This window comes from Sphaerulina musiva (assembly GCF_000320565.1).
Source record: "Sphaerulina musiva SO2202 unplaced genomic scaffold SEPMUscaffold_7, whole genome shotgun sequence".
In the NCBI taxonomy this organism is placed as follows: domain Eukaryota; kingdom Fungi; phylum Ascomycota; class Dothideomycetes; order Mycosphaerellales; family Mycosphaerellaceae; genus Sphaerulina; species Sphaerulina musiva.
In genome coordinates this window covers 1,302,625-1,328,923 of record NW_016017389.1, presented here as the reverse complement: position 1 = coordinate 1,328,923, position 26,299 = coordinate 1,302,625, and the positions used below count along the sequence as shown (strand labels likewise).

At 51.2% G+C, this 26,299-nt stretch overlaps 11 protein-coding genes across 11 annotated transcripts; 6 read left to right on the top strand and 5 right to left on the bottom strand.

Annotated features, from left to right (window-relative positions):
* Window positions 1–732: 732 nt before the first annotated feature.
* SEPMUDRAFT_157450 (uncharacterized protein) lies at window positions 733–1,778 on the top strand (the record flags this gene model as incomplete). Its single annotated transcript, XM_016907734.1, has 1 exon — window positions 733–1,778. The coding sequence occupies one exon, from the start codon at window positions 733–735 to the stop codon at window positions 1,732–1,734; it is 1,002 nt and encodes a 333-aa protein (XP_016759531.1). The 3' UTR covers window positions 1,735–1,778.
* Window positions 1,779–2,326: 548 nt separating this feature from the next.
* On the bottom strand, window positions 2,327–4,610 carry SEPMUDRAFT_150347 (uncharacterized protein). Its single transcript, XM_016906112.1, has one exon. The coding sequence runs from the start codon at window positions 4,190–4,192 to the stop codon at window positions 2,564–2,566; it is 1,629 nt and encodes a 542-aa protein (XP_016759530.1). The 5' UTR covers window positions 4,193–4,610; the 3' UTR covers window positions 2,327–2,563.
* A 1,104-nt stretch (window positions 4,611–5,714) lies between these two features.
* On the bottom strand, window positions 5,715–8,121 carry SEPMUDRAFT_150346 (Transp_cyt_pur-domain-containing protein). The gene is made up of 4 exons (XM_016906111.1): window positions 7,741–8,121; window positions 6,783–7,643; window positions 6,486–6,687; window positions 5,715–6,427 (listed from the first exon to the last, which is right to left on the bottom strand). Exons 1-4 carry the CDS (start codon window positions 8,018–8,020, stop codon window positions 6,007–6,009), a joined length of 1,764 nt encoding a protein of 587 aa, XP_016759529.1. The 5' UTR covers window positions 8,021–8,121; the 3' UTR covers window positions 5,715–6,006.
* Window positions 8,122–9,459: 1,338 nt separating this feature from the next.
* On the bottom strand, window positions 9,460–10,846 carry SEPMUDRAFT_47525 (fumble; the record flags this gene model as incomplete). The annotated part of the gene is made up of 2 exons (XM_016909039.1): window positions 9,460–9,715; window positions 9,768–10,846. The coding sequence occupies 2 exons, from the start codon at window positions 10,844–10,846 to the stop codon at window positions 9,460–9,462; spliced, it is 1,335 nt and encodes a 444-aa protein (XP_016759528.1).
* A 583-nt stretch (window positions 10,847–11,429) lies between these two features.
* Window positions 11,430–14,476, top strand: SEPMUDRAFT_150344 (DUF602-domain-containing protein). The gene is made up of 2 exons (XM_016906110.1): window positions 11,430–14,170; window positions 14,246–14,476. Exon 1 carries the CDS (start codon window positions 11,460–11,462, stop codon window positions 12,327–12,329), a length of 870 nt encoding a protein of 289 aa, XP_016759526.1. The 5' UTR covers window positions 11,430–11,459; the 3' UTR covers window positions 12,330–14,170; window positions 14,246–14,476.
* SEPMUDRAFT_118699 (uncharacterized protein) lies at window positions 12,600–13,395 on the bottom strand (the record flags this gene model as incomplete). The annotated part of the gene is made up of 3 exons (XM_016901450.1): window positions 12,600–12,749; window positions 12,917–13,196; window positions 13,268–13,395. 3 exons carry the CDS (start codon window positions 13,393–13,395, stop codon window positions 12,600–12,602), a joined length of 558 nt encoding a protein of 185 aa, XP_016759527.1.
* Window positions 13,913–14,782, top strand: SEPMUDRAFT_68978 (short-chain dehydrogenases/reductase; the record flags this gene model as incomplete). The annotated part of the gene is made up of 3 exons (XM_016909847.1): window positions 13,913–13,961; window positions 14,010–14,170; window positions 14,228–14,782. The coding sequence occupies 3 exons, from the start codon at window positions 13,913–13,915 to the stop codon at window positions 14,780–14,782; spliced, it is 765 nt and encodes a 254-aa protein (XP_016759525.1).
* A 339-nt stretch (window positions 14,783–15,121) lies between these two features.
* On the top strand, window positions 15,122–15,763 carry SEPMUDRAFT_150343 (uncharacterized protein; the record flags this gene model as incomplete). The annotated part of the gene is made up of 1 exon (XM_016906109.1): window positions 15,122–15,763. A coding segment is annotated over exon 1 (612 nt), but the record flags the coding sequence as incomplete, so codon positions are not given.
* Window positions 15,764–15,945: 182 nt separating this feature from the next.
* Window positions 15,946–19,169, top strand: SEPMUDRAFT_150342 (antiviral helicase). Its single transcript, XM_016906108.1, has one exon. The coding sequence runs from the start codon at window positions 16,016–16,018 to the stop codon at window positions 19,019–19,021; it is 3,006 nt and encodes a 1,001-aa protein (XP_016759523.1). The 5' UTR covers window positions 15,946–16,015; the 3' UTR covers window positions 19,022–19,169.
* A 768-nt stretch (window positions 19,170–19,937) lies between these two features.
* SEPMUDRAFT_150341 (ARM repeat-containing protein) lies at window positions 19,938–24,111 on the top strand. Its single transcript, XM_016906107.1, has 3 exons — window positions 19,938–23,184; window positions 23,236–23,464; window positions 23,515–24,111. Exons 1-3 carry the CDS (start codon window positions 20,434–20,436, stop codon window positions 23,685–23,687), a joined length of 3,153 nt encoding a protein of 1,050 aa, XP_016759522.1. The 5' UTR covers window positions 19,938–20,433; the 3' UTR covers window positions 23,688–24,111.
* A 927-nt stretch (window positions 24,112–25,038) lies between these two features.
* Window positions 25,039–26,299, bottom strand: SEPMUDRAFT_150340 (uncharacterized protein). Its single transcript, XM_016906106.1, has one exon. It carries the CDS (start codon window positions 26,288–26,290, stop codon window positions 25,343–25,345), a length of 948 nt encoding a protein of 315 aa, XP_016759521.1. The 5' UTR covers window positions 26,291–26,299; the 3' UTR covers window positions 25,039–25,342.

Genomic DNA, 26,299 nt, shown 5'->3' with positions numbered 1-26,299 from the left:
TCTTCTATACTAACTCTACTATCGACTCTATTATCGATATTTCTCCTACTAGATACCTAACGTTACGATAACAGTAGGGTAACAGTTAAAGGAAACTTAGTAGAATTAGTATAGAAGAGTCGACTATTGACTCTATTATTAATGTTTCTCTTACTAGACACCTAACGTTATAATAACAGTAGGGTAATAGTTAAAGGAAACTTAATCAATTTCTCTAAATCTTCTATACCGACTCTACTATCGAGTATTGACTCTATTATTGATCTCTCCTACTAGATAGCTAACGTTACGATAACAGTAGGGTAATAGTTAAAGGAAAGTTAGAAAAATTTCGATAATATAGTTAATAATAGTCGCCTTACTTAAGAACTAACGTTATAATAACGATAGGATAACGGTAAAAGGGAACTTAGTCGACTTCTTTAAATACTAGATAGCTAATGTTACTATAACAATAGGGTAACGGTTAAAGGGAACTTACTTTGTCGACTTCTCTAAACCTACTATCCCGATCCTACTACTATATTATTAGTACTAACATAGTATATAAATGTTAGAAACTTACCTTTATCGATATTTTACAAGACTACGCTACAAAATATAGTAGATTTGAAAACGAGTGCAGTGTTTTATTTTCGAGTGCATGCCAAGAACCGACGCGCGCGGCTTACCTCAGAACGAGTGCGCGTCAGCTGTACACGCCACGTTCTCGCGACAAGCACTATTTCCACCATGGGACTCGCAGATTATCTCGCGCAAAACTACCTCTCGGCAGAGAAACCGGCGAAGAAGCGCAAGAGAAAGGACAAAGCCTCCAAGGAAGGTCTCACAATCGAAGACGACGAGGCGCAAACCTGGACCAACCCCAATCATAACAACGAAGACGACGAGGACGCGCCCACGATAGTAGGCACATTAGCAGGGGGACTGAACAAACCCGCCAAGAAATCGAAATGGATCAAGATTGGCACCGAAGCACCCAAAGACTCGGAGCAAGCAGCAGCAGACGCCATCCTCGCAGATGCGCAAGCAGAATCACGCGCGCGGGCGCAACAGGACGATGATGACCCCACTCTCGTGGGAGAGAACGGCGCAGACTATGACGGTCCAGTGATGGCAAACGGCGCATTAGCAGGTCTGCAGACTGCAGCACAAGTCTCGAAAGCGTTGAAGAGGAAGCAAAAGGCAGAAATGAAAGCGATGCAAGATGCGGATCTGGCATCTGGAGGACTGGCACAGCAGACCATCTATCGAGATGCTTCAGGACGCATGATCAATGTCAAGCAAAAACAAGACGAGGCAGCAGAAAAAGCGCGAGAAGAGGAAAGAAAAGCAAAAGAGGAAGCCGAAAGCGGAAAAGGCGATGTCCAACGACGAGAAAAGGAAGCGCGAAAAAGAGATCTAGAAGAAGCAAAAATCATGCCTGTAGCCCGAAGAGCAGACGACGAGAAAATGAACACCGAACTAAAAGAAAGAGAAAGATGGAACGATCCCATGGCGCAGCTCCTCGCGACGAAGAAAAGCAGCAGCAGTAGTAGCAGCAAGACCGGCAAGAATAAAATCAGCGGGAAAACATACCAGGGAGCTTTTGAACCCAATCGATATAGTATCCGACCAGGTTGGAGATGGGATGGAGTAGATCGAGGCAATGGATTCGAACGCAAGTGGTTTGCAGCACGTAATGCAAAAAAGGATAAAGAGGCTTTGAGGATTGCTTGGGAGGAAGATCTTTGATGAGTACAGTAATTAATTAATTCAAAATGATGAATGAAAACGAGGAATTCTCGACGATATGACCCTCTTGCAATCATTAGGTACTATTACCTTACTAATGCTGCCGAGTACAGCTCAGAGGTACCTACCTTATATACTATTCGAAGCACTATAAGATATCCAGTTAGAGGTAGGTAGGTAGGTAGGTACATACCTGTACCTTACTAACCTACCTACCAGACAACATGACCTCTACTTTACTTTACTCTACTCCACTACAAGTACAGGTACAGACATTATCTCATCCCCCCAACTTTCCACTCCAAACAACACACATTACATGTATTCACCAACCAACCAACATACCCTACCCACCAAACAGACCAACTGTACATATATCGTCATATCCTTCCCAATCCCCACCTACCTGTACCATTGCATCTTTTAAAAGGTACATGTATCTCAATTACGTAAATACTATAGTCGGAATAAAGAAAATGGCTGGGTTGCCGAAGTGAAGATAAGGTACCTCCTATCTGGAGAACAAAAACAGGGTGAGTGGAGTGGGATCAGGAAAGTAAGTTGAAAAAAATCCGTCTCCTCCAGCAGAAAATGGTTCTATTCTTTCATCAAGTTTTGCACTCGTTGTGTGACGTCCTCATCCCATTCCGTAGCATTGCGAACTTTCCAACCTATGCCCGCATCGCCCATGCTATGTAACATCATACATGCTCATCATAACCCGTTACATCATGTACAAATTTTTTCACGTCCCAAAATCCATGTTGCAAATATGCACACAATCGGCTCAATGTCGCCGTCCATGAAAACGCCCTCATATGACCAAACCTTATGAGGTCCTTGCCTCAGTCGAAGGTACAGAACTCGCTGCCACCTGACTCGCAGGCTCTTCGCGCACCGTCTCTGGCTCTCCAGTTCTTCTCGTCCTAATCCTGAACAGATCTCTCAATCGTCTTCGTCTGCTAGTTTCTTCTTCTGGTTCACCAATATCGCTGGAGGATCCCTGTGCCTGCTCAGCTCCTCTTGCGGACGTACTCTCGCGATATCTTCTTAGCGCGCTGACGCGCTCTTCTCTCGACATTCTCTCCGGTCGAGGCGAGCCCAGGATACCGACCATTATACTCCTTCTCACCCGCGCGGCGCGGCTACCCTCTGCATGATCGAGTGGAGGCGCAAGTCTATCCGAAGAGGCTATCGGGTTTCCATGCTCGTCAACCTCGGCTGCATCTTCCGGGTTGTCGGCTGGGCGTAGGTCAATTCGACAGAGAGGACATGTACCGCTGACATTCAAGAGCCATGGATCTATGCATTCGGGGTGGAATCGGTGGTCGCATGGCAGTACACGCTGATCCTCTCCCACGTTGAAGTCCTCCGTACAAATGCTACAGCCTTGTTTCGATTCTTCTTCGGCATTTGTGGAGCTGCGCCCGGTGGCGGCTGCAGCGGCGGCGATGCCACTGCCCGTTGTTTTCAATGCCGCATCCTCAGTAGACGTGCCATTGCGTGGAGTCTCGCCATCCGGCGAGGCAGTCGTAGCAGCAGCAGTAGCAGGTGCCGTAGGAGTCGTGGTTCGATCGCCAACAGACTCCACTTGGCCGTGCTGGCCACTTTCGAGTTCTACTTCCGTGGGTTTGGCCGGATGATCAGTGCGATCACCCACCTTGACAATGGGCAGAGAGTCCAACATGGCTCGAGCGAGACCACGTGCTCGTGTCTGTCGTGGACGACCAGCCAAGTTGCGTGGCCCATATCGTTCTGGGTGTCGGTGCGCTCGCACGGCGCCCGTGATAATGATGCAAAGGAATAGCGCAGTGATCACGCCGGTGATGGAGTACAGAATGATCATGGCAACAGCAGTGCTCGGCGAAGGCCCCAGAGGGCTCGGGTTCTGGCCATTGGTGGTACCGCCAGGTGAGGTGCCGTTGCCACTGACGGCGTCCCTCGACATCAGCGATGCATAGGCCGTATCGGTATCAACTGCTGCCATGAGCGATTGCGAGTTCTCCAAGCTCTTCATAGTATACACGTTCGCATAAGTGCCGAAGCCCGAACCGTGGCAAGTTTGCGCAGTGGTAGAGTACAAGATGATGGCGAGCGCCCTTCTGGTCGTGGCGGTATTGAAGATGTACTCTGGGCCGATATTGCCAGACGAGGGATCACAATCGATGAGTGCGACATCGGTTGACTCGACTGTGAGCTGGTTGTTCGCATTGACCACGAATGTATGGCCGCTCAGACCTGCAGATGGGATGTTGTCTGCAGCAGCCTGCGTCAACGCGGTCACCAGAAAGGCAGCTACAGGAGAAGCGGTCGGCTGATGCCAGATTGCGACCTGGACGGCACCAGAATGGTAGGCGGGATCGGTGGTGGTGGTGTTGCTCGGAGAGAGGATCAGTTGAGCAGTCGCCGTCCAAGCCAAAAATAACAGCACGAATGCCTGCCATATCATGAAGTCCATCTTGTTCGCCGTTCCACCGGTGTTTGCGTAGCCGTGACGCCCAAGCGGCTTCGTTTGTTCTCGGATGCGGTGTCGTATGTACCGTAGCGTACAGTACCTGATCTGTACGCCCGCTTCACGAGGCCTGGAGCGTCGTCGTGGTGGCGGCAGTGGTGGTGATGGCGGCGGTGATGGGCGGTAGAGGTATCTAGATACCTTAGTGGGAGTGTGTGGTGGTGGTGGTGGTGGTGGTGGCACACAACACGCGCTCGACCATGTAAATAAAACGACGACGTAGAAGAACAAAGAAGGGAATCAGTGCGCTTCGCTTGCACGCCTTATCAGGCGCTCAAGACATGGCGATCCATGCTGAACGACATGGCCGTTTTGCAAGAGTTCGCTAGGCTCTGGGAGGTGAGTCGCCAAGGCACAAGTCGGCAGTGAAACGGCGTCTGCGCAAGAGTTCAAAGAGTGCAAGTGCTGGCTTGGTGTGAGACTTGGGACGGCGATTGGTTGTATTGGAAGCGGCTGTTTGGCTTTCCGTCTAGAACTACCTACCTCTTACAATTACATTTACCGAGTTCTTTACCTCTAGAAGACTATAGTACCTTAGAAGAAGTTATTAATGACGACCATAACACGATACAGAATCATGTTTTGCCCCATGAATATAATCCATCGATTCCGGCTTCCTCACCGTGCCGCGGAGTCGGACTACCTCCGGTATAAGGTATTGATATTTTACCGAACCGAATACATACCTGGTACCTTACCTAGCGGTTGTACCACTACCTTACTACCTTGGCAACTCGCCACTGCCAATACCTCGAGGTAAAAACAAACAGTAGCAAGTACCTCCTAGATGGTAGCCCGACATCCGGGTTTTTAGGACGGTATAAGTATGTAGGTAAGCTGATGGTGTATAACTCCAATTCCAACTTCCCGACTCCGGGGCCGTTGCTCACAGTACATACCTTACCTAGGTAAGGTATATGTCATAACGATGCAGGTCAGCTTCAAAGCCCCAAACTTGCCCCGGTCTAGGCCATCATTACCTTACATACCTTACGCTGAGGCTTACGGTACCTTACATCACATGACACCCTCTCTTCTCTTTCTCACTCATCATCATCATCATCATCTTCTTCTTCTTCTTCTATAAGCTACATACATGTACATCTAGAGAGCAACACAGTCCTGTTCCAAGCTGACTTCCCCCCTTCCCCCTTCCCTGTACCTTTTACAGTTGACTTTTTTGTGAAAATATTGTACAGACCTCGTATGTATGCCAAATACTAGAGTTGACGATCTTGGTCCCTTGGAAGTCTGGTAACTAATTCCGGGGATATCCGCCGTATTGCTATAAGCCTCACTACTTACCTTACGTACCCTACTGCCTCTCCTAGGTAGGCTTCTTCTTCTTCTTCTTCTTCTTCTTCTTCTTCTTCTTCTTCTTCTTCTGATGATGACGGATACTTGCAGTCTACGGTCTACTTGACTAAGTAGGTACATGTATCGGTAAGGAAAGGGTAAGATAAGGTAAGGTAGGTACTTTTCTTACAATCGCTCTCTCTCCCTCTATATGTGTATAATCATCACAACTAGCTAGGTCAGGTATCTTTAGTAGAAGGAAAAAAAAATCAAACTCGCTCCATCCATCAGCGCACTTTTTCGCTGTCTTGTGCCTTTCCTGTCGTATATTTCTCGTGAAAAAAACTTCATCTTCATCATCATCGTAACAATATGGTAGATCTTCTCTCCCTCTCTTTCTCTCTCTCTCTTTCTTCTTTTCGAGTTTCTCATCCAAGCCAAAAAGCAAAGAAAAAAAAAACGACTCATACATGAAAAGCTCTCCGAAGAGCATTAGGCCGTCCATTCTCCGCATAACTCGCCCGACGCTGCGAGAGATTCTTCTCATCCTGTTCAATCAAAATCTCCTCTCCAGTAACAGGATAATCCATTTGTGATTCGACATGAGGCGCAAACACGTTGAAGAGATAGTAAAAGACACCAGCGGTGATGAAGGAGTAAATGTATCCAATGGCGAACAAGTGTTGCCCACCAATGGAAACACTGGTGGTGGAGCCGCCGGATTTTTGAATATTGTCCACGAAGCCCGGAAGAGGAGGGATACAACCGAAGAAGAATGCGACGACTGCGCGCCAGTTGGAACCGAATTTGGGAGAGTATCGGTAGATTCCATGGAAGTTGTACATGTCGGGGACGGAGACGTTGGTTTTTCGTACGAAGAAATAGCTGGAGCACGAGTTAGCGATCAAATTTGAAAGAGCGCCAGAATGTGTGGTGTACGTACTCAGTGATGAGTATAGAGGTCATTGGGCCGAGGAAAATGGTATATCCTCCGAGGAAAGCGATGAATTTGGCAGCAGATGCGAGGATTTTCCACGGGACGAAAGCCCAGCTTCCAATCACAGCGGCAATCAGTTGACCACGACGAATGTTGATGTATTTGGGCCAAAAGGCCATGAGATCGTTGGCGGCAGAGATGGAATTTGCTGCGTTTGAATTTAGTCTCTTTTTGTCCCACAACACAAGTGACCGCGCCACCCAGGGGTTCTGGTGGTCGCAGCTGAACACGGAGAGCACTTACCCGAAATGTTGATACCCAAGGTAACAATGATCAATCCAATTGCCGCAAACGCTGCTGCAGCGCGGCTCCCATGGGATCCGTTCTCCAGCCACAAGTCGAGAATTTCAATAGGGTTCCAGATGATCTTGCCGTAGGCGGTCTCTGAGGCTGCAGCTGTAAAGATACCGAGGAGGCCAACGACGGTGAAAATGAATGGAATGACAATGACCTGGACATTCTGTGCACTGGGCTTATTGGAATACCGGGAGAAATCGGCAATGTTCAAGCCGAGGGTTGCGTAATTTCCCAGTACTCCATTGAGGTTGGAGAAAAAGGCCCATGCGAGGACAGAGCCGCTGACTGTGGTGCCCTTGGTTACGACCTCGCTCTGGCTGATAGTGCCGCCAGCCCTGCGCAAGGTGTCTCCGAAGATGGCCAGAAAGACAATAGGTGCAATGATGGACTTGAATCCGAAGAAGTACTGGACCTTGGTGTAAGGAATGCACAAGAAAGGCAGCTGAAGCAGGAAGTAGAGCAGGAAAGCGACCATTCCGCCGGTTGAGATTCCCTGTGATGCTTCTCCGATCGTGTCTGGAATGTTTTTGAAGCTTGGCCAGATGGCAGTCAACAGTACGGCCATGCACTGGCCACCAGTGGTGGTCTGAACACCAAGCCAGACAATAGCCAGCACGCAGCGGGAGAGGACGACGAAGTAGCTAAAGTAATAGCCGAACGGCATACGGGCGAGGACCGGGAAGGGAGTGTGGAGAGTTGCGCCGATTCTGCCGTTGATGGTAATGACCAAGCCCATGATGGCGTTTCCGAGCACACAAGCACCGATGGCCATTCTCCAGCTGAGACCGACGGCAATCATGGATGAAGCTGCACCGGCACCAGTCAGTCTGGGGCGCATATACTTGGCTGATACAAGCCTTGGCAGTAGTATGACACATCTACCGCCAAGAATAGCTGTACTTACCGACTTGCCAGTTCGAGACAGCCCAGGCATCAGCGCACCAGTAGGCAATGTAAGCCTTCCATGTCCAGGTGCGCTTGGAGGGAGGAATAGGGTCGAAATCGGCATTGGAGGCATTCTTGGTGGCAGCAAAACTGCTTTCCTCTTGGTGTACAGCAAGGCTGAATCCCGGTAGGCGGCTTCGAAGCTTTCCTACTTGGCCAGCGGCGACGGGGTGGTCGAAATCGGAAGCGCTCGAGCTTGGCTTCTCGGCGTAGTAGGCATTCTTCCCGTCGGAGGCCATTGTTGGGTGTTGTGCACTGGTGGTAGCGTACTTGTTACCTCAGGTAGTGCTTGCTGTGCGACAGTGCGGAGAGCAATAGGTCCAGATGAGGTCGGTCCGGGTGGTATATGTAGTCGCGTGCTCTTCGCAGGCCTTTCCCGAAGATGTCGGAAAAGTGAGAAGGTGACATTTCTGCATGCTCACTGGGCCGGAGTGCTGCATCACTGAATCTAGAGGTGGTTCTGTGGGTGGAAAGATAAGGCCGAATCTGCAGCCAATGTCGTGCACTCCTGGACATGTCCGTCTAGCCATAAGCAGGTAGCGTGGACTCCACTGTCGCGTGGGCAGTGTGCCATCTCCTAAAAGTAGGGATGCAGGTGTGTGAATGGCCGCGAGGGCCCGGTATAAGATCCGGTGGATTACTCGATCTCATCGAGCGCACTTTTCTCTCCCGGCCCGCGCCAATCCGATAGAACATCAACTTCTTACTACCACCTACAAAACTCTCCCGTCGTGTCGACACTCGTGAGTATTGTCCATCTCCGAGCAGGATCGCACTTCTGCACCGACGCGCCGACGGCAGCCTTGTCCACCGCGCCGCCGCTGCTGTCCGAGCCATGGAGTCGTGCGACGTCGTCTTAGGCGTTCGCCGATACCGTATGAGCAGGCAGGGTGCCAGTGCCATCATCCCACACACTCGAGTAAAGGGAGAGCTACCTCCTACACGCAACCGGAAATGTGACCATGATACCTCCTACGAGCTTCCTCAATGCTGCTCTATCGCAGGTGGGGGGAAACCATCCAAGTCTGCTCTGCTTCTGCTATCATCTATGGTCCAGCGTACTTCCGCGCCATAATTAGGTACCTGTACCTTAACACATATTACTAAGACAATATAGGGCACTAGCCTAGGTACGCTACGCTACCTTACCCTAAGTACAGTAATTTACTTAGCCTACAACTTCTCCTCCCAGTCCCCTCTCCATCTGTTATATCCCTATCAACTCTCTTTCTTGATCTTCCTTCAAGAATAATTTAAATTGTCAATCAGGTTGGAGAGTCTCTGGGCCCTTGGTACAGTCGTATCAATGACTAAGGTGATCATCGTCCAGTGCTCTCGGCCTCCTCATTTTTGGACAACTGCCTCCGCGTCGTGGTTCGCCCTCTTGCCTACATCTACCTCAACAGAGTCGTCTTGCTGCATTCGCCACATCTCCGATGCTAGGAACTCCCTGCCCTCTACCTAGCTGCTGTTGGAGTCTTTGCCTTACTATATCATGAACACGCTCTCTGTACGCTCATGCTGTCATCGGCTTTGCCCACTGCTTCCAGAATCCCAGCCGATATTGAACCAGGACCTGAGCAGGAGAGGGGGAACTTGTGCATGCGGCCATTGAGAGAGGGGCTCGGGTCTACATCAAGTCAGGTCAAGCCAGATGCGGTATCGAAATGATTCATCATCATTCGCCATTTGGTTCGACACTTCTACTTCGACCCCAATTCGCAGGTCTTCTCTTTACAAAGGCGCCAACAGCTCCAAGGTAACCTTCATGCCGCAAAAAGAACGCTTGCTTGCTCCCTTTGCTCCAGAAATTGATCGCGAATGATAGAGTGTGTATTGTCTGTTGATGGCCTCTGATGAAAGATCCTCCAAAGTATATGCGCTTCAGGTCGTGTCGCTCTGATTGGAGGAAGGCAATTTGTCCGATGTTGTTACTATTATGAGTCAGCTCAAATCCGGACCAGGAATCCTCATATTCCAGCTTACCTGATCGCATACAGCAGACTTCTACTGATGTCTTCAGGCTTGAACATCCTTCCATCACCTATGAGACCGCTCCCTACACTGTCATCACGGACGCCATTCTCCGTTTTCAGCTTCGGTCTCGTCAGCTTCTCGTTACTGCAACCATTGCCATCCTCTGCTAGCCTTTCCGCTTCTCTTTTCCGCTTCAAGACCTTGCCGAAAGACGATGCAATTGTCTTTTCAGATAAACCAATCTTCTCGTAACCCATGCCCTCGCCGTATATGTCACCGACGAGCAGGTCAACAGCTCCGTTGTCACCCTTATCGGCCATGTCAAGCATGTCGTCAAAGTTTCTTGCGCCAGTGAGAAGAGACAGAAGACCCCAAAGCGTTCCACCACCCAGTGACGTACCACCAATACGTTGGTACTCGGAAGGACCAGAGACTTTGATCATGCTCACCCCACTTCCAATGTTGACAAGCAGATATGGGTAGACATCGCTTTTGGGTTCCTGGAAGTGCATGGGTCCTCCTTCGCTCGTATCGTCATAAGTAAACACCTCGTTCGGGATTTGCGTGATGAAAAAGTCTAATCCTTTGATCAGACATTCCATTTCATCTTCACGCTCCACTTCAACGCCCAGAGTCGATCGAATCTTGTCATAGAACTTGTACGCGCCGCCACCGGTTGCCATGATACTGAGCTTTGTTGAGTTGTCCATTCCATTGGCTCGTTGATGCTTCGTCTGTAGAGTTCGGAGATAGTCGATGCAGTCATCTATCTTCTCCGTCTCGAATGAGAGAAAGGACAATCGGCCACCAGAAGTGGATTCATGTTCATTCTCGCGTGTGAAGTAGACCACTTTGGCTAAACTACCGCCAATATCTGCTGCAACATGTGAGACGACTGCTGTATGGTTTGGTAATCGTATGTCACGCTTGTGGTGCTGATAAGAGAGCTCTCCATCCGATTCAGAGTGGTCTGCGTGACTTGAAGTGGGCGACCTGTCGGGCGAAGAGTCTTCATCCTCGTGATCGATAATCGAAGCGCCAGTGACGTTGATCTTGATGCTTCCAGGCTGCGCTATAGCGTGCTGCATGTCAGCCGAACTCGACAGGCGTCGGCGTTTGGACTGCAGATGTCTATCGATCTCAGCAGCCATGGTGAGGGACAGTGAGACGCAAAAGGTTTGTGTCTGGCCAAGACGTGTGGTTCGATGTTGATATTCCCAGAATGGGCAAGAGCGTGAGTCGCGTGTCCTGTGACTCCAGAAGGTAAGGTCAGGTAGAGCCTAACTGAGGGAGGGAGAGTCGGTCTTGGCAAGTGACTGGCCTCGGAGGCAGCCGAAGAACAATGCCAACGCCAACTAAGGTATGCTCAGATTACATGTATGGAGGGAGCAAGAGAGTACCTGTACCGGGCAGGACTACAGTATGTATATACATGTTGTCATCACATGCGTGTTTCGACGTATTCTCCAGGAAGGATAAGACATGTCGGCTCGACGGGAGCTGAGAAGGCTGGGGAAACGCTGGCCGAGGAAGTGAGACCTCAGACGGAACCCGTGGACCCTGGGAGGCGTTATCGTGAGGCATTAGGTAAGCACATGTGGAGCCGCTGCCAGTGCCAGACATCTTTTGGAACTTCACCTGACACTCTCCTCCTCCTCCACCACCATCGCCATCACCTCCCTGTATTGGTACACTACAACGATGGGTAACGATGGTGGCAGTATCCCGACTCGACGCGAGCTAGTCAAAGAAGCGGCCAAGGACAAGACCACGACACAAGTCAAGGAAGTGCAGCACGAGCAGCAGGAATACTACTGGACCACAGATCCCATCTCGAGAGAACCTCTGACGCAGCCGGTGGTATCGGACTCTTCTGGGAAGTTGTACAACAAATCGACGATATTGGAATACTTGGTGGAAAGTGCGCGGAAAGAAGATGCCGATACCATCACGCAAGGCGCAATAAAGTCCCTGAAAGATGTGGTCGAAGTCAAGTTCGAGATAGACACGGCGGCAACGAGCAGCGTTGTGAAGGGAGAAGCGTGGAAATGTCCTATCACTGGCGATAAGCTGGGTCCGGGATCGAAGGCGGTGTATTTGGTCCCATGCGGACATGCCTTTTCTGGCAGCGCCATCAAGGAAGTGTCCGGGGAGAAGTGTCTGACTTGTGAGTCAGAGTACGCGACCAACGATGTCATTCCCATCTTGCCTACTGGAGCGACAGATATCGCGAGGCTAGCATTCAGAGTGAAGACGCTGCAGGAAAAGGGACTAGCACATTCGTTGAAGAAGAGCAGTGGTGGAAAGAAAAGAAAAAAGGGAAAGGAGGAGAATGGAGAGGTCGAGGAGAAGGTGAAGAAGACAAAGGAAGACTCAAGTGGTATCAACAACTCCTCTGCAGCAAGCATTGCGGCCAAGGTGTTGAAGGAGCAGGAGTTGAGCAAGAAGAAGAAGATGCAGAACGAGAACGTGAAGAGCCTCTTCTCAACGAGAGACCAGAGCAAGCCGATTGGGAAGAGTGCCGACTTCATGACGCGAGGCTTTTCAGTGCCTTCGGAGAACAAGCGATGAACGTGATATCGACAAAATTGTCTTGTGACGCTCATCGATCGAAACGCCAGGAAGAGAACATGATCCAAGCACTGTATGGGAAAAAGTCTGACTGCCGGGACTGAAGTCCGCAAATAGCAAGCAGAGTCCCTATCTGAATCAGAACCATTACTAGGGCTTCCCTACGGACTCTGCGGGCCCCGCTAAGCACTCTGCCCGGGTGTGTCGTGCTCGGGAAGCCCGCATAACCATTCCATGCGCTTTCTTCGTTGTGGTTGGAGGGATAGCGGTTCAGCTTTCTGCGTCCACGATGCGTTGCAACATCGCATCAACTTTGCGACCTCCCGCCTTGATAGGCACGGTCTTAACATAAGCATTGCTGTCGAAAGTGTGTTCCTCGTCTGCCAGCTTGTACGCAATGCGGACTTCAGTCAGATTGGCCTTCCCGAACATCAAGAGCATCTGGTCGAGCTCTGTCTCTGTTTGGCGCGCGCTCCATCGTGCGCTTCATGCAAGCACTGGTCTGATCATAATGTCGTTATGGCAAAGGCTGATGTACGCGAGACTGAAGCCGAGCCTGCTCGTGAAGAATGCGTTCAAGGGAATACGGCACAGGATGTTTCGAGATCCTCGGCTGCCACTGCGAAGGCAAGTGAAAGGCGAGTACGATCATTGGCATCGTGCATATTCTCTTGCATCAGCTTCGCCCTGCTAGTTTGCAGATGCTCATTCTGTCCCGATTGGTAGGGCGATGCTCTTGCTGCGATGCTACTCATGTGTATGGGGTCCCTCAATGAGCATCGTTTGGTAGCTCTTCGATCTTTCTGAAGCAAAGTATCTTCTGGCTGACCAGATGTGCTATCAGGAAGTTCTCGGTCCGGTATGCCCCTAATGTGGAACCACAGCACTACAATACCTTCTCCGTCCTGCAAACACGAATGACGGCTCGCAGTCTGTACTTGCCAATGCTCAGGTCTGGTTTTATTCGGACAAAATTCGGGTCGGTCATTTTGATCTCAGTTTGACGATCGAGCTTGTCTGACCCGCGAATCCTGTCGTTCAGCCGATGTTGAATTCTGTTTGGCATGTTTGGCGCTATGCTCACCAGGCTTGGCATTTCCACTTCGGCGTGAGATCCACATGTCGTTGTATCGTCGGTTAGTCTTGGTCTATCCTTCTCAGTTGGGTTGTTGGAGCGCCTCGGGTCATCTTCATCACGCACATGCCCCAGCAAGGATTCGTGCCAGCTGAAGTATCACTATAGATTTTATGTCACGCATGCAAGGCTGTGTTACTATCCGGCCCCCGTCGTGAAGAGCACTATTCGAAAAGCATTTTCGATTGAGACACAGTTGAATGTGCCGTGCGTAGTCCAGTGTAGCAGGGAGCGGTCGAGGTCAAAGTGCACTATGCTACGCCTGCAGAAGCATATGTAGGATTTTGCGTCATGCAGTTAGCCGACAGCCCCGCCCCGTCCCCTCATTGCTGATACTCGGCCACTCATCACTTCACAGTTGATCTCTGAATCTCTTGGCTCTCTAGCACATGTACTAAATCGTCGCACGCCTGCACCAAAGGCTTCTCAAGTGCTACTAATTTCGCGAATGCCTATCGACAATGCAATTTCTGGGCGGCTCGCCCTCGTCACAGGGGGTTAGACAAACCGGCTAGTGTCGAGATTTCATGCTGACCGAACTCTAGCATCTGGCGGCATAGGCGCAGCATGTGCTCGGGACCTGTTCTCTAATGGAGCATCTCTGGCATTGACTTACTACACTCAGAAAGGTTCTGTAGATCAATTGATCCAAGAACTGGAACCGCATGCTGCCGGACGCAAAATTACTGCCCACCAAGTCGACATGGTAAGCCATTGAGGAACTAAATCCAATTCGCTTTACACTCGTGACTCATGCCCACAGGCATCTGACATCGACCTGACCAGACTCTACGCGGAGATCAAGGCGCAGCATGAGCAAGGCCCAGATATCTTGGTGGCGAATGCTGGCTACGGAAAGCGGGTGTCCGATATTCTCGACATCGACGTAGCCGAATGGGATTATACCATCAACGTCAATCTGCGCGCCAGTTTCGTACTGACCAAGTTGGCGGTCGCACATATGAAGGAGAAACAGTGGGGTAGAATTATCTACATCTCCAGTATTGCGGCCGGGGGGACTTCGATCAACGGCTGTCACTACTCTGCGAGCAAAGCAGGGATTCAAGGATTATCGAAGAATCTGGCGATCAAGCTGGCCAAAGATGGAATCACCTGTAATGATGTGGCACCAGCAATGATTACAGGAACAGGCATGATTCCCGATGAGGATTTCTTGAAAGGCACTCCGGGCGACGTGAAGAATATTCCGGTCGGTCGCGCAGGCTCCACGCAGGAATGTGCGAATGTGGTCACTATGCTTGCTAGGACTGGTTACATGACTGGACAGAGTATTCTGCTATCAGGCGGGTTGAAGTAGGCGTAGGTCGAGGAGAGGGTTGTCTCGAGGCGAGGGATCAAATGTGGGACATCCGCATTGATAGAATGCATTCTGCTATAAGCTACCTGCAGTTCTAGGTTAGGTAGGTAGGCTTCGAATTAGCGCAAATCTAGCCAAAGCGTCGAATATATTCACTAATGTTTCTATAATGAAGTTGACACGCCAAATCTCGAGGAAAATGTGAGAAGTGACTAGAGTAACCTGACTGTACGAGCGGTTTTGAAAACAGCTTAGCGTGCTTTGCGCGAACCTTGTTTCTTCAACGTCACTGACTTTGAGCACCACCAAACAACATGAACACGGGAAAGAACTTGAACACAGCAATTGAGCCCTCTTTGGATTTTCATCATGGCCGACAGCTTGACTGCGGCCTTGAATGGCTTGGCACTCTCGTCTGAGGGTTTAAGTGAAAACATTGACGACTTGCTTGATCAGGCCAAACCCCGAAAACGCATACGGAAGTCGCCACAGGAAGTGAAGGCCGACCTCGAAAGCCAATTCCTTACACCATCCACGTCGTTCAGTCCCGAGTGGCTAGATCGCTTGCAGCAGCGATGGGATACACCGACGAACTACAACGAGCTCTTCGCCATAGGACCAACCCAGACCAGGACAATCATTCGTTTCACGAGGGAAGGCCTCGCAGGACGCGTCACGGGCTATAACGAGGTGACTGTACCGGCCAACAGTGCGACAGCAAAGAACTCTACCTCTCTTCTACGGAAGCCTGCGAATCGTGCCGACTTTGTGCGAGGTGCAGCTGGCTACTACCCATTCGCACCGGGCGGTCTTGATGCTGTTGAAGCCACAGCCGCTCTCGAAGACGAGCTCATCCAGAAACAGCAGGATACTGATGGCTCTCGTAAATCTGAGAAATTAAACAAAATTATCAATTTCGCTGCCGAAGGTGGACTGCTGGAAGTGCCCCCGGGCTTCAGCCGAGGCCTGCGCGTCAGCGACAAGCCCAAGCAGGACGACGAAGCTGCCAAAGAAGTCGAGGAGGCTTTGGAGGAGCAGTCTGATCTGCCAGAGGCTTTTAGAAATGGAGTTCCGCTGCCCAAGGAAGAAGATGGTGACGTTGATGAGGAGCTCGAAGATGGTGAGGCCGAAGAAGATCTCGATGCGCTTCTCCCTATCGAATTCCCTGCCCTGGCGGCTCATGGTCCTCTTGCCGTTGCGCGTAATAAGCAAGGTGGACGCGAGTGGGCGCACATGGTGGATGTCAACCGCGATATCACTAATTTCCGAGAACTTGTGCCTGAAATGGCGAGGAATTGGCCATTCGAGCTAGATACTTTCCAGAAAGAGGCCGTATATCATCTGGAGAACGGAGACTCTGTCTTTGTTGCAGCCCACACCTCTGCAGGAAAGACTGTCGTTGCAGAGTACGCTATCGCCTTGGCGGCCAAACACATGACCAAAGCGATTTATACGTCTCCCATCAAGGCGCTCAGTAACCAGAAATTTCGCGACTTCCGTTTGGAGTTCGATGATGTCGGCATTCTGACAGGAGATGTGCAGATACGACCGGAAGCTAGCTGTCTGATCATGACCACAGAGATCTTGAGGAGTATGCTCTATCGTGGAGCCGATCTCATTCGAGACGTGGAATTTGTCATCTTTGATGAGGTACATTATGTCAATGATTCGGAGCGTGGTGTTGTTTGGGAAGAGGTCATCATTATGCTTCCGGAGCATGTGACCCTGATATGCCTATCTGCAACTGTGCCAAACACATACGAGTTTGCGTCCTGGGTTGGCCGCACCAAGAAGAAAGACATCTATGTCATCTCCACCCCGAAGCGGCCTGTGCCACTGGAACACTACTTGTGGGCAGATAAGAAGATGCACAAGATTGTTGATGCCAATAAGCACTTCCTCGAGAAAGGCTGGAAAGATGCCAATGATGCAATGAGCGGCCGGGACAAGATCATTGCAGCAGAAGCCAAGGCCAAGGAAAAGGAAGATGCTGCTGCTGCTGCTGGTCGAGGGGGACGAGGTGGTCGTGGTGCCGCTCAAGGCCGTGGAGGTCAGCAAAGGGGAGGTGGCAATCAACGTGGAGGCCCTCAGCAACGTGGACGAGGTGCACCTGCCATCCGTGGACAGGGCAACATCGCACGTACTGGGCGTGGAGGTGGCCGAACGACAGCAGCCCAAGACCGGAACATATGGGTGCATCTCGTGCAACATTTGCGAAAAGAGGAGCTGTTGCCTTGCACAATCTTCGTCTTCTCGAAGAAACGATGCGAAGAGAATGCAGATGCGCTTTCCAACCTGGACTTCTGCACAGCGACAGAAAAGAGCGCAATTCACATGATCCTGGAGAAGTCTCTGGCACGACTGAAGCCTGATGATCGCACCTTGCCACAGATCCGGCGGATGCGCGAATTGCTTGCCCGTGGCATTGCAGTCCATCATGGTGGTCTTCTACCTATAGTCAAGGAGTGCGTGGAGATTCTATTCTCCAAAACTCTGGTCAAGGTCCTTTTCGCGACCGAGACGTTCGCCATGGGTCTGAACTTGCCTACGCGAACAGTAATATTCTCTGGTTTCAGAAAGTATGACAGCAAGTCGTTCCGCGATCTCCTACCTGGAGAGTACACGCAAATGGCTGGTCGTGCCGGAAGAAGAGGACTGGACACTGTCGGCTATGTCATCCTGGTCAGTCCTGGAGCAGATGAGGCTCCGCCTGCAGCTCGTCTGCGACAGATGATGCTAGGAGAGCCGACCAAGCTGAGATCTCAATTTCGCCTGACCTACAATATGATCCTCAACCTGCTTCGAGTGGAAGCTTTGAAGATTGAGGAGATGATCAAGCGATCGTTCTCCGAGAACGCCACGCAAGCACTCTTGCCTGAACATCAAAAGCAAATCAAGTTATCAGAAGCGGATCTTGAGAAGGTCGTGCGAGAGTCTTGCGACATCTGCGACAAAGACATTGACGTCTGTCAGGCTGCGAGCGTCGAGTACGAAAAGCTGACTGCCAGTCTGCATTTAATGATGTTGTCGACGCCTGTAGGCCGCCGAATGTTTCAGCCGAAGCGATTGATTGTGTTCAGAGGCAAGAACAACGTTCGTACTGCTGGTGTGCTGCTTCGCGAAGGAGCCGCGAGAGGCTCGTCACCTACAGTACACGTCCTCGAGGTGCTCTACCGCAATCAACGCAAGCGACAAGACCCAGATTTCCTGCCATTCCTGCCGCGATTCCGCCGCCGCTTCGTGGAGCTACCTCAGAAGGAGAACGAAATGCAACTTCGCACGGTCACGATCTCTCTCGACGACATACAAGCGCTGACCGGGACGCATATCTCAATGGATGTCAGTGGGGTGCTCCAGCACGATCCAGAGGCTCTCGCCAAAGTGAAGGCCGAGCTTCTTACGACTTGCTCATCATGGACTTCCTCATCGTGGAACGAGCTTGACTACTACAAATACCTCAAAGATATGAACATCCGCACCCTCCTCGATGACCGCAGCAAAGCCGCCTTCGCCGCTTCGGAGCGCGAGTGCATCCAGTGTCCCCACCTCCCCAAACATTTCGCCATGGCCCACGACCAATGGATAATTCGCGACAGGATCGACTCCATTCGCCAGCTCATGTCGGACCAGAATCTTCAGCTCCTTCCCGACTACGAACAACGCATACATGTTCTCAAGGATCTCGGCTTCATCGACGATCAGTCGCGAGTGGAATTGAAGGGCAAAGTCGCGTGCGAGATCCACTCTGCGGACGAATTGGTATTGACAGAACTGGTGCTCGAGAATGTCTTGGCAGACTATGAACCGGAGGAAATCGTCGCCCTGCTCTCGTCGTTCGTCTTCCAAGAGAAGACCGACTCGGTACCAAACATGACGCCGGCTCTCGAGAAAGGCCAAGAGACGATCATTGCCATATCCGAGAAAGTCAATCGTTACCAGACGCTGCATCAAGTTATTCTGTCTTCGGATGATAGCAACGATTTCGTGAGCCGGCCTCGTTTTGGACTGGTGGAAGTCGTGTATGAATGGGCGAGGGGTATGCCGTTCTCGAGGATTACCGACTTGACGGATGTGTTGGAAGGGACGATTGTACGAGTCATCACGAGATTAGACGAGACGTGTCGAGAGGTGAAGAATGCTGCGAGGATCATTGGCGATCCGACACTGTTCACCAAGATGCAGACTTGTCAAGAACTGATCAAGAGGGATATCTGCGCTACGGCTAGTCTGTATATGTGAGATGTGCAGATGCTAGGAAGGCTGGGTGATGGAGTGGAAGAGCCATCGCTTCCGGGACAGGTGAGTAAGGCGGCGCCGAGCCATCACCGTGCAAATACATGTAGAGGAGGGTCCACAACGTGGCCTGTCAGGTACAGTACCTCCATCTCCAGTAGGGGGAGTACAGAAATAGAGAAGCCTCAAGACTGCAAGTCGCACGTGTCTAAGACATCCACGCCCACTAAGCCCTTTCTCCATTCTCGCGTGGACGCCTCTGACGTGTGCAAGGCCCCCGAAAGTGGCATATGCCCACCTCCATGTACCATCCCGAAGAAGCCATGACAGCCCTGTGGCTGGTCCGGATATAGGGGTCTGTCTGCAGAAGGGACTCATGCGGGAACAGCAGCTCCCTTTTACCTACGCTCCATGTACCTACTAATCGATCAATCATGAACCGAATCATCAGTACCTTTGTCTCTCGACTGAGGAAATTTTGGTACGACGACGAGTAACGTGCGATGGTGGCTTCCAGTCAGGATTCCCCCCGATGATTTCAACTTCTCTCATTTCACTTGGTTGCGTGTCTTTTTACTGCCCGCCCTGGATGTGTGCTTCGGGAGGCACACGGCCACAACCACACCTCCACCACCACCACCACCAGCCACCATCGCAATAGACGCCTACCTCATTAATAATGATTCACCACACACACCCCCCCCCCCCCCCCTTTCCGACCAACCACCCGAGCGCATGAAGCGCAGACACATACATACATTACCTCCCTTACATGCCTGCGCCGTCATCGGTGTGGTGGGAGAAAGGGACGACGATCTTTTTTAAAGCCACGCGAGGGCCACATGGAACTTCATCGGCGGGTGCTTCCTTTCTTCATCTCTTTTCCGCCCGTCTACTGCCACTTTCTTTCTTTCTCTCTCTTCTTCTCTCCTCTTGCGTCAGGAAAGTGAAATTCACGGGCGAGGCAGTGAGGTGGTTATTGTTGCCGAGCATCAGCATCAGCAGGAGCAGTAAACGCACTTCCCACAACCAGAGATCCTGGTCTTGGCTGAAAAGTAGAGAATACTTGGGATTGGGCAGCTCTTCCGCCCGCTCTCCACTTCTCTACAACTTTTTCGAGAGTGACTGTCGAAACCCACCTCTCCCGCTGCCTGTGCCTTGTATAAACCAGAAAAACATTAAAACACTCCCCTCCCCCCTGGACACCTCCATCCCGCGTGGCAGCTCTCCGCCCGACTGCTGGAGAACCACGCTCAAACTGGCTACGCGTCGGCCATAGCTGAGCAGTCTTGCCAACGATTCACGATCAACAAACACACCTGTCTGCCCGCCCGCCCGCCCGCACCCACGCACCCACGGACGCACGCCCGCCCGCACGAACGCAACCTCGCAAACACGCCCGCACGCACCCACCCACCATGGACGCTGTCGCCTTACGGACGCGTATCCAGGCCACCCTGACTCCCGATGCCGACGTTAGACAGCAGGCCGAAGTCGAGCTGAAGTCGGCTGAAGAGGCCACCGGCTTCCTCGATGCCCTGCTCAACATCCTCGAGGCCGAGCAGGACAACGGTGTCAGGCAGTCCACCGCCATCTACTTTAAAAACCGCGTCAACAAGGGCTGGGCCAAGGTAGACGAGGTGCAACCCACATCTACTGCGATCCAGGAGAACGAAAAGGCCGCTGTGCGCCAACGACTGGTTCCCGTCATCGCCAAATCCCATCCGAACATCCGCCCCCAGCTCATTGTTGCCCTGCAAAAGATTTTGCACTGCGACTTCCCCAAGCAATGGCCGGACTTTGTCGACGTCACCAACAGCCTTCTCCACTCGCAAGATGTGTCGTCGGTCTTCGCCGGCTTGCAGTGTCTGCTGGCCATCTGCCGAACATATCGATTCAAGTTGGGAGACAGTAGGGGCGACTTTGACAAGATCGTGGAGGCCACCTTCCCCCAGCTCTTGAACATCGGGAATAGCTTGGTCAATGAGGAGAGCCTCGAAGCGGGAGAGATGTTGAGGACAGTGCTCAAGGCCTACAAGCACGCGATATACTTTGAGCTACCACAGCAGCTACGATCGCACCAAGCCATGGTGGACTGGTGCACGCTATTTCTGCGCGTCGTTGCAAAGACTCCGCCAGCCAACTCGATGATGGAAGACCTGGACGAGCGCGAGGTCAATCACTGGTGGAAGTGTAAAAAGTGGGCATACGTGAATCTGAACAGGCTCTTTGTCCGATATGGCAATCCGGCGAGCTTGCAAAAGGGAAACGGCGAGGATTACTCGGCAGTTGCGAAGAGCTTCATTGCAACATTCGCTCCAGAAATATTAAAGGGATACCTGGGCCAGATCGAGCTCTGGGTGGGCAAAAAGATCTGGCTGAGCAAGCCATGTCTGTCCTATACGCTGGGCTTTCTGGACGAATGCGTGAAGCCCAAGGCCATGTGGGATCACCTCAAGCCACACATGCCTATTCTGATTGAGCATCTGATCTTCCCGGTCTTGTGCCAGACCGATGAGGATCTCGAGCAATTTGAGGAGGAGCCTGCGGAGTATCTGCATCGCAAACTGAACTTCTATGAAGAAGTATCCGCACCAGATGTCGCTGCAACCAATTTCCTCGTGACACTGACGAAGGCGCGAAGGAAGCAGACTTTTGAGGTGCTGGCATTCATCAACAACATTGTGAACAAGTACGAGGCTGCTCCAGATGATCAGAAGAACCCCCGAGAGAAGGAAGGTGCGCTGCGTATGATTGGGACGCTCGCAAATGTCATTCTGGGCAAGAAAAGTCCCATCGCAGACCAAGTTGAGTACTTCTTTGTGCGGCACGTCTTTCCAGAATTTCGCAGCCCCCACGGCTTTCTGCGAGCTCGGGCCTGCGATACCTTGGAGAAGTTTGAGTCGCTGGACTTCAAGGATCCAAACAACCTCTCCATCATTTACCGCAACATCCTCGAGTCCATGGCTGATCCAGACCTGCCTGTACGAGTCGAGGCTGCACTCGCACTTCAACCTCTCATCCGTCACGACCCTATCAGGGTGATGATGCAGCAAAACATTCCACAGATCATGCAGCAACTACTCAAACTTGCTAATGAGGTCGACGTTGATGCACTTGCCAATGTCATGGAGGACTTCGTTGAAGTCTTCGCTCAGCAGCTCACACCTTTCGCTGTCGCGCTTAGCGAGCAACTCAGGGACACGTATGTGAGGATCGTACGGGAACTCATTGAACGAAATCAAGGAAAGGATGGTGAAGACAACTACGGCGATTTCCTGGACGACAAGAGCATAACAGCACTCGGTGTATTGCAGACGATTGGGACACTGATCCTCACGCTGGAGAGCACACCCGACGTCCTCGCACACTTGGAGCAGATCCTGATGCCTGTCATCACGATAACCCTTGAACACAAGCTGTACGATCTGTACAACGAAGTCTTTGAAATCATTGATAGCTGCACATTCGCCGCCAAGGTCATTTCGCCAACCATGTGGCAAGCTTTCGAACTCATCCACCGGACCTTCAAGTCTGGTGCCGAGCTCTACCTAGAGGACATGCTTCCTGCGCTCGAGAACTTTGTCAACTACGGATGGCGGCAACTACTCGAAAGTCCGCAACACCTCGATGCGATCGTGGACATGGTCCGCACCATCTTTAAGGACGACAAAGTGGGGGGTGTCGACCGGATATGCGGCTGCAAGCTGGCCGAAATCCTCATGCTCAATCTCAGGACTGGTATTGATAACTACGTCCCTGAATTCATCCAGCTAGCCATGACTGTGCTTACCAATGACGATCTCAAAGTGAAGTCCTACAAGATTCACCTGATGGAGATGGTCATCAACGGCATCTACTATAATCCACGACTTGCTCTGAGCGTGCTGGAGGCGAACGGCTGGACGAATAAGTTCTTCAGCTTGTGGTTTTCCAGCATCGACAGCTTTACACGTGTACACGATAAGAAGCTTTCGATTGGCGCCATCACGTCGTTGCTGTCGTTGCGTGGCGATGAAGTGCCACAAAGTGTGCAACCCGGGTGGCCTAGACTGCTACAGGGCGTTGTGCGCCTTTTCCAGACTCTTCCTGCTGCACTCAAGAACAGAGAAGAGGCTCAGAAGGATGAGGATTTCGGGTTGTCTGGTGACTACGACGACGACGAAGAGGTAAGCATACCATCATGCGTGATATGGTACATAGTACTAACGTCTGTCTAGGAAGAAGAGGAGTGGGAAGCTGAAGACTGGGAAGCCGAAGAGACCGAAGAGACCACAGACGTCAAAGACGAAAGCACTGCGTATCTCGACTTCCTTAGCCAGCAAGCAAGCAAATTCAATGCAGCAGTTGGCGAGGACGAGGGCGAGGACGAACTAGAAGAGGAGAGCTTGTTGGAGACGCCACTGGACGCAATGGAGCCGTACCAACTGTTCAAGCAGACGCTGGAGAGTGAGTTGACACCTCTCTCCGTCTCAAGAATGTTACTGACCTTTTCCCAGCGATGCATACCACACAGCCACAATTCTACACCCAGCTATACGGCATGCTTGGCCCAGAAGAACAACAAGTCGTTCAATCTGCCATCGAACAAGCAACCAAGATCCAACAGGCTCAGCAACAAGCATCTGCTGGCGATGCTGCCACTCCAACGCAGACTAATGGCGGTGCCTAGGGGGCGGCCCTGTGAATCCTGGATGGCTCTCGTGTCGCCTATCGCTACCAGCTGCTCGATTTTCTTTGATAATAGTAGTTCAGAAAGAGCGCAATTCGGCAGTGGATACACTCGAACTCTCCAAGATCATGAGCAAAGTGGACAATGATGGGTCTGTGAGACATCTCGAGATGCCATGGGCGACGCGTTACTCCTGCGCGACCACGAAAGAGACGAATGGCTGCATTATTTGATTTGCAGAATAGCAATGATACCCAGATGGAAGTGAATCTTCTTCCTCGCGAGAGGTTTATTCATCGTATCAAAGCGAGCCCCGCTTTGAACGTTGGGAAAGGAAAATAGGTGGATATGAAGTAGGTGCCCATGAGGGATGAAAGTACGTTGTTTCGAGATTTGATAGCGTTTGCACTTGAATGGAAAGAGCTTTTGACTCTAATCTCGACGCCATACCTCTCACTCACTCATAGTACGCACCTTGGCGTCTCATCAGGGGGATGGGGAAAAGAGGCATCACCACACACCCACTCACTCATGACCACTTTTTCATCGTCGAAACAGGTTCACACATCAGCAGCCATTCCCATTCCCAGTCGATATTTCATGACTGATGATAATAACCTCCTTTCTCGCCGTGTTTGTCCGAATATTCATTATCCATTATTCATTCAACTCACTCCTTTTCCTCAATGTTTTTCCCCTGTCCGAGGGTGTCCCTACAATCAACAATTGCCAAAACGAAAAAAGAAAATGTCAAGAAATCAAAATTAAACCAAAATCACTGACTGGGAAGTACCTACCTACTTGGTAGAAGAGCATTATTAAATTGGATGATGCGTGGGTAGTAGTAGGTAGGCTGTTGTTGTTGATTTGCTGAGGATGATTTGCTTGATGATAATAATTAAGAAGCTGTTGTTGATTTGCTGATGATGATGAGTATCGAGTGGTTCGAGAAAGGTGATGGATGAGGTGGATGGATAGATAGATAGATATATGGAGAGAGACAGAGACGGGAAGAATTCCTATACAAGGCAGCGGTGTGGTTGGTGATTTAATGATCGAATAGGCAGGCAGGCAGGTTTGATTTGTTTCTTTGCTTCGAGGGTGTTTGGCGCTGAGTGTGGGTATCAAGCTCAAGGCGTTGCAGGAGAAAGAACGGGTCTGCTGATGGTAGGTAGAGAGACTTGTGGAGTGTGGTACGACTGGAACGTGGAAAAGGGGGATCACTTGTGGTGTGGGATACGGGATGGAAAAATTTCCCCTGTGCTCTGGACATGTGTTGGAAGACATGATAGTGTCAGCTCGCGCGAGAAGGTAGAAGACTTATACGCAGTTGTAAGTTTGGTTTGTTTTGAGGTTGGTATGCTCGCTCTGACGTGGTTTTCTCGGCCTACTCGTGTTGAAGACTTTGACTGTGTAGGTAGTAGTGCACACCAAGCTGTTCCCCCGTCGAGCGCGGGCTGGTGCTGTTTGCCAAGGAAAGAGAGGTCCTCTGCAGTTCTACTCCGTCGACTTTAGAGCAGAAAGCAATCGTAACTACCTATCTTCGAGTCGTCGCTCGGGGTGGGCTCATCCGTTGCACATGGATGCGCGAGCGCACTGTTGTCTCTTTTTGGGAGCCCGTCTTCGTCCTGAGTCTCGACCAAGCTGTCATGTGTTTAGTTTGGATACTCCGGCAAGCTCGCTCTGCCGACTTCAGCCATCTCCCGCCAAAAACCCTCAGGTGGAACCACGACGCCATACAAATAAATTTCAAGATCAAAGACTCTGATTTTTAACCATTCGTGTGCACCGTTTGGCCTAGTGTTCAAGGCTCCGGACGAGTTGGCTTGGCTCGTGGTTGGATGATGATGATTGGAGCCACGGCTCTGCAAGGCATGGAACAGATCTCCGAATGTAACGCCATCCTCTGCGGACTTTTGCACGGCCCAGCGCATGTAACCAGTGTCTCTTCTTTCCCGACCTCCAGGCTCTACTTCCTCCTTGGATTGCCAACGACGTTTGATCACCACTTTCTGACATGGCGGATCGGTGAGTTGTGAAAGGAGCGAGCTTCGTGCAGGTCGACCTAGGTTCATTTTATTCATTGTCTTGTCGGATATTGTAAGCTTCACAGCATCCCATACTGGCCACGGGGCAATGAGACAACCAAGTGACTCATACGGAGCGGCGAGAAGAGGGTTGATTATCACCGGGTTTACGACGACCGGAGTCTCAGTGCCTGTGTTGAGCTCGAGAAGCGGTGGCGTCTCGGCAGGGACAACCGAACAGTCGTGGTTGCTGACCTGCCATGCTTGCTTCGGCGTTGACGGTTTGATCAGCAACTTTTGCAGGATCGCGATGGAGGTCCTGACGAGGGCATTCCATTGTTGCGAGACCCGGCACGCGCTATAGACTGAGCGCGCCGGCAGGAACAAAAGAATGATTTCGAGCAACTCGGCGGTATTGAACACAGCTCGACGTGGGGCATCAAGGCCCATCAGCCGTGTGATTCGGGTCGGGGTTGTGATAGGAGCTGAGCGGGCGGAACTAGCCTTGCGCCGTGGCGCGGTGTAGTCCATGTCGGCCGTGATGGCATCATGCGCTTTCCGCTTCTTGTTCGCCATCGTGGTGGA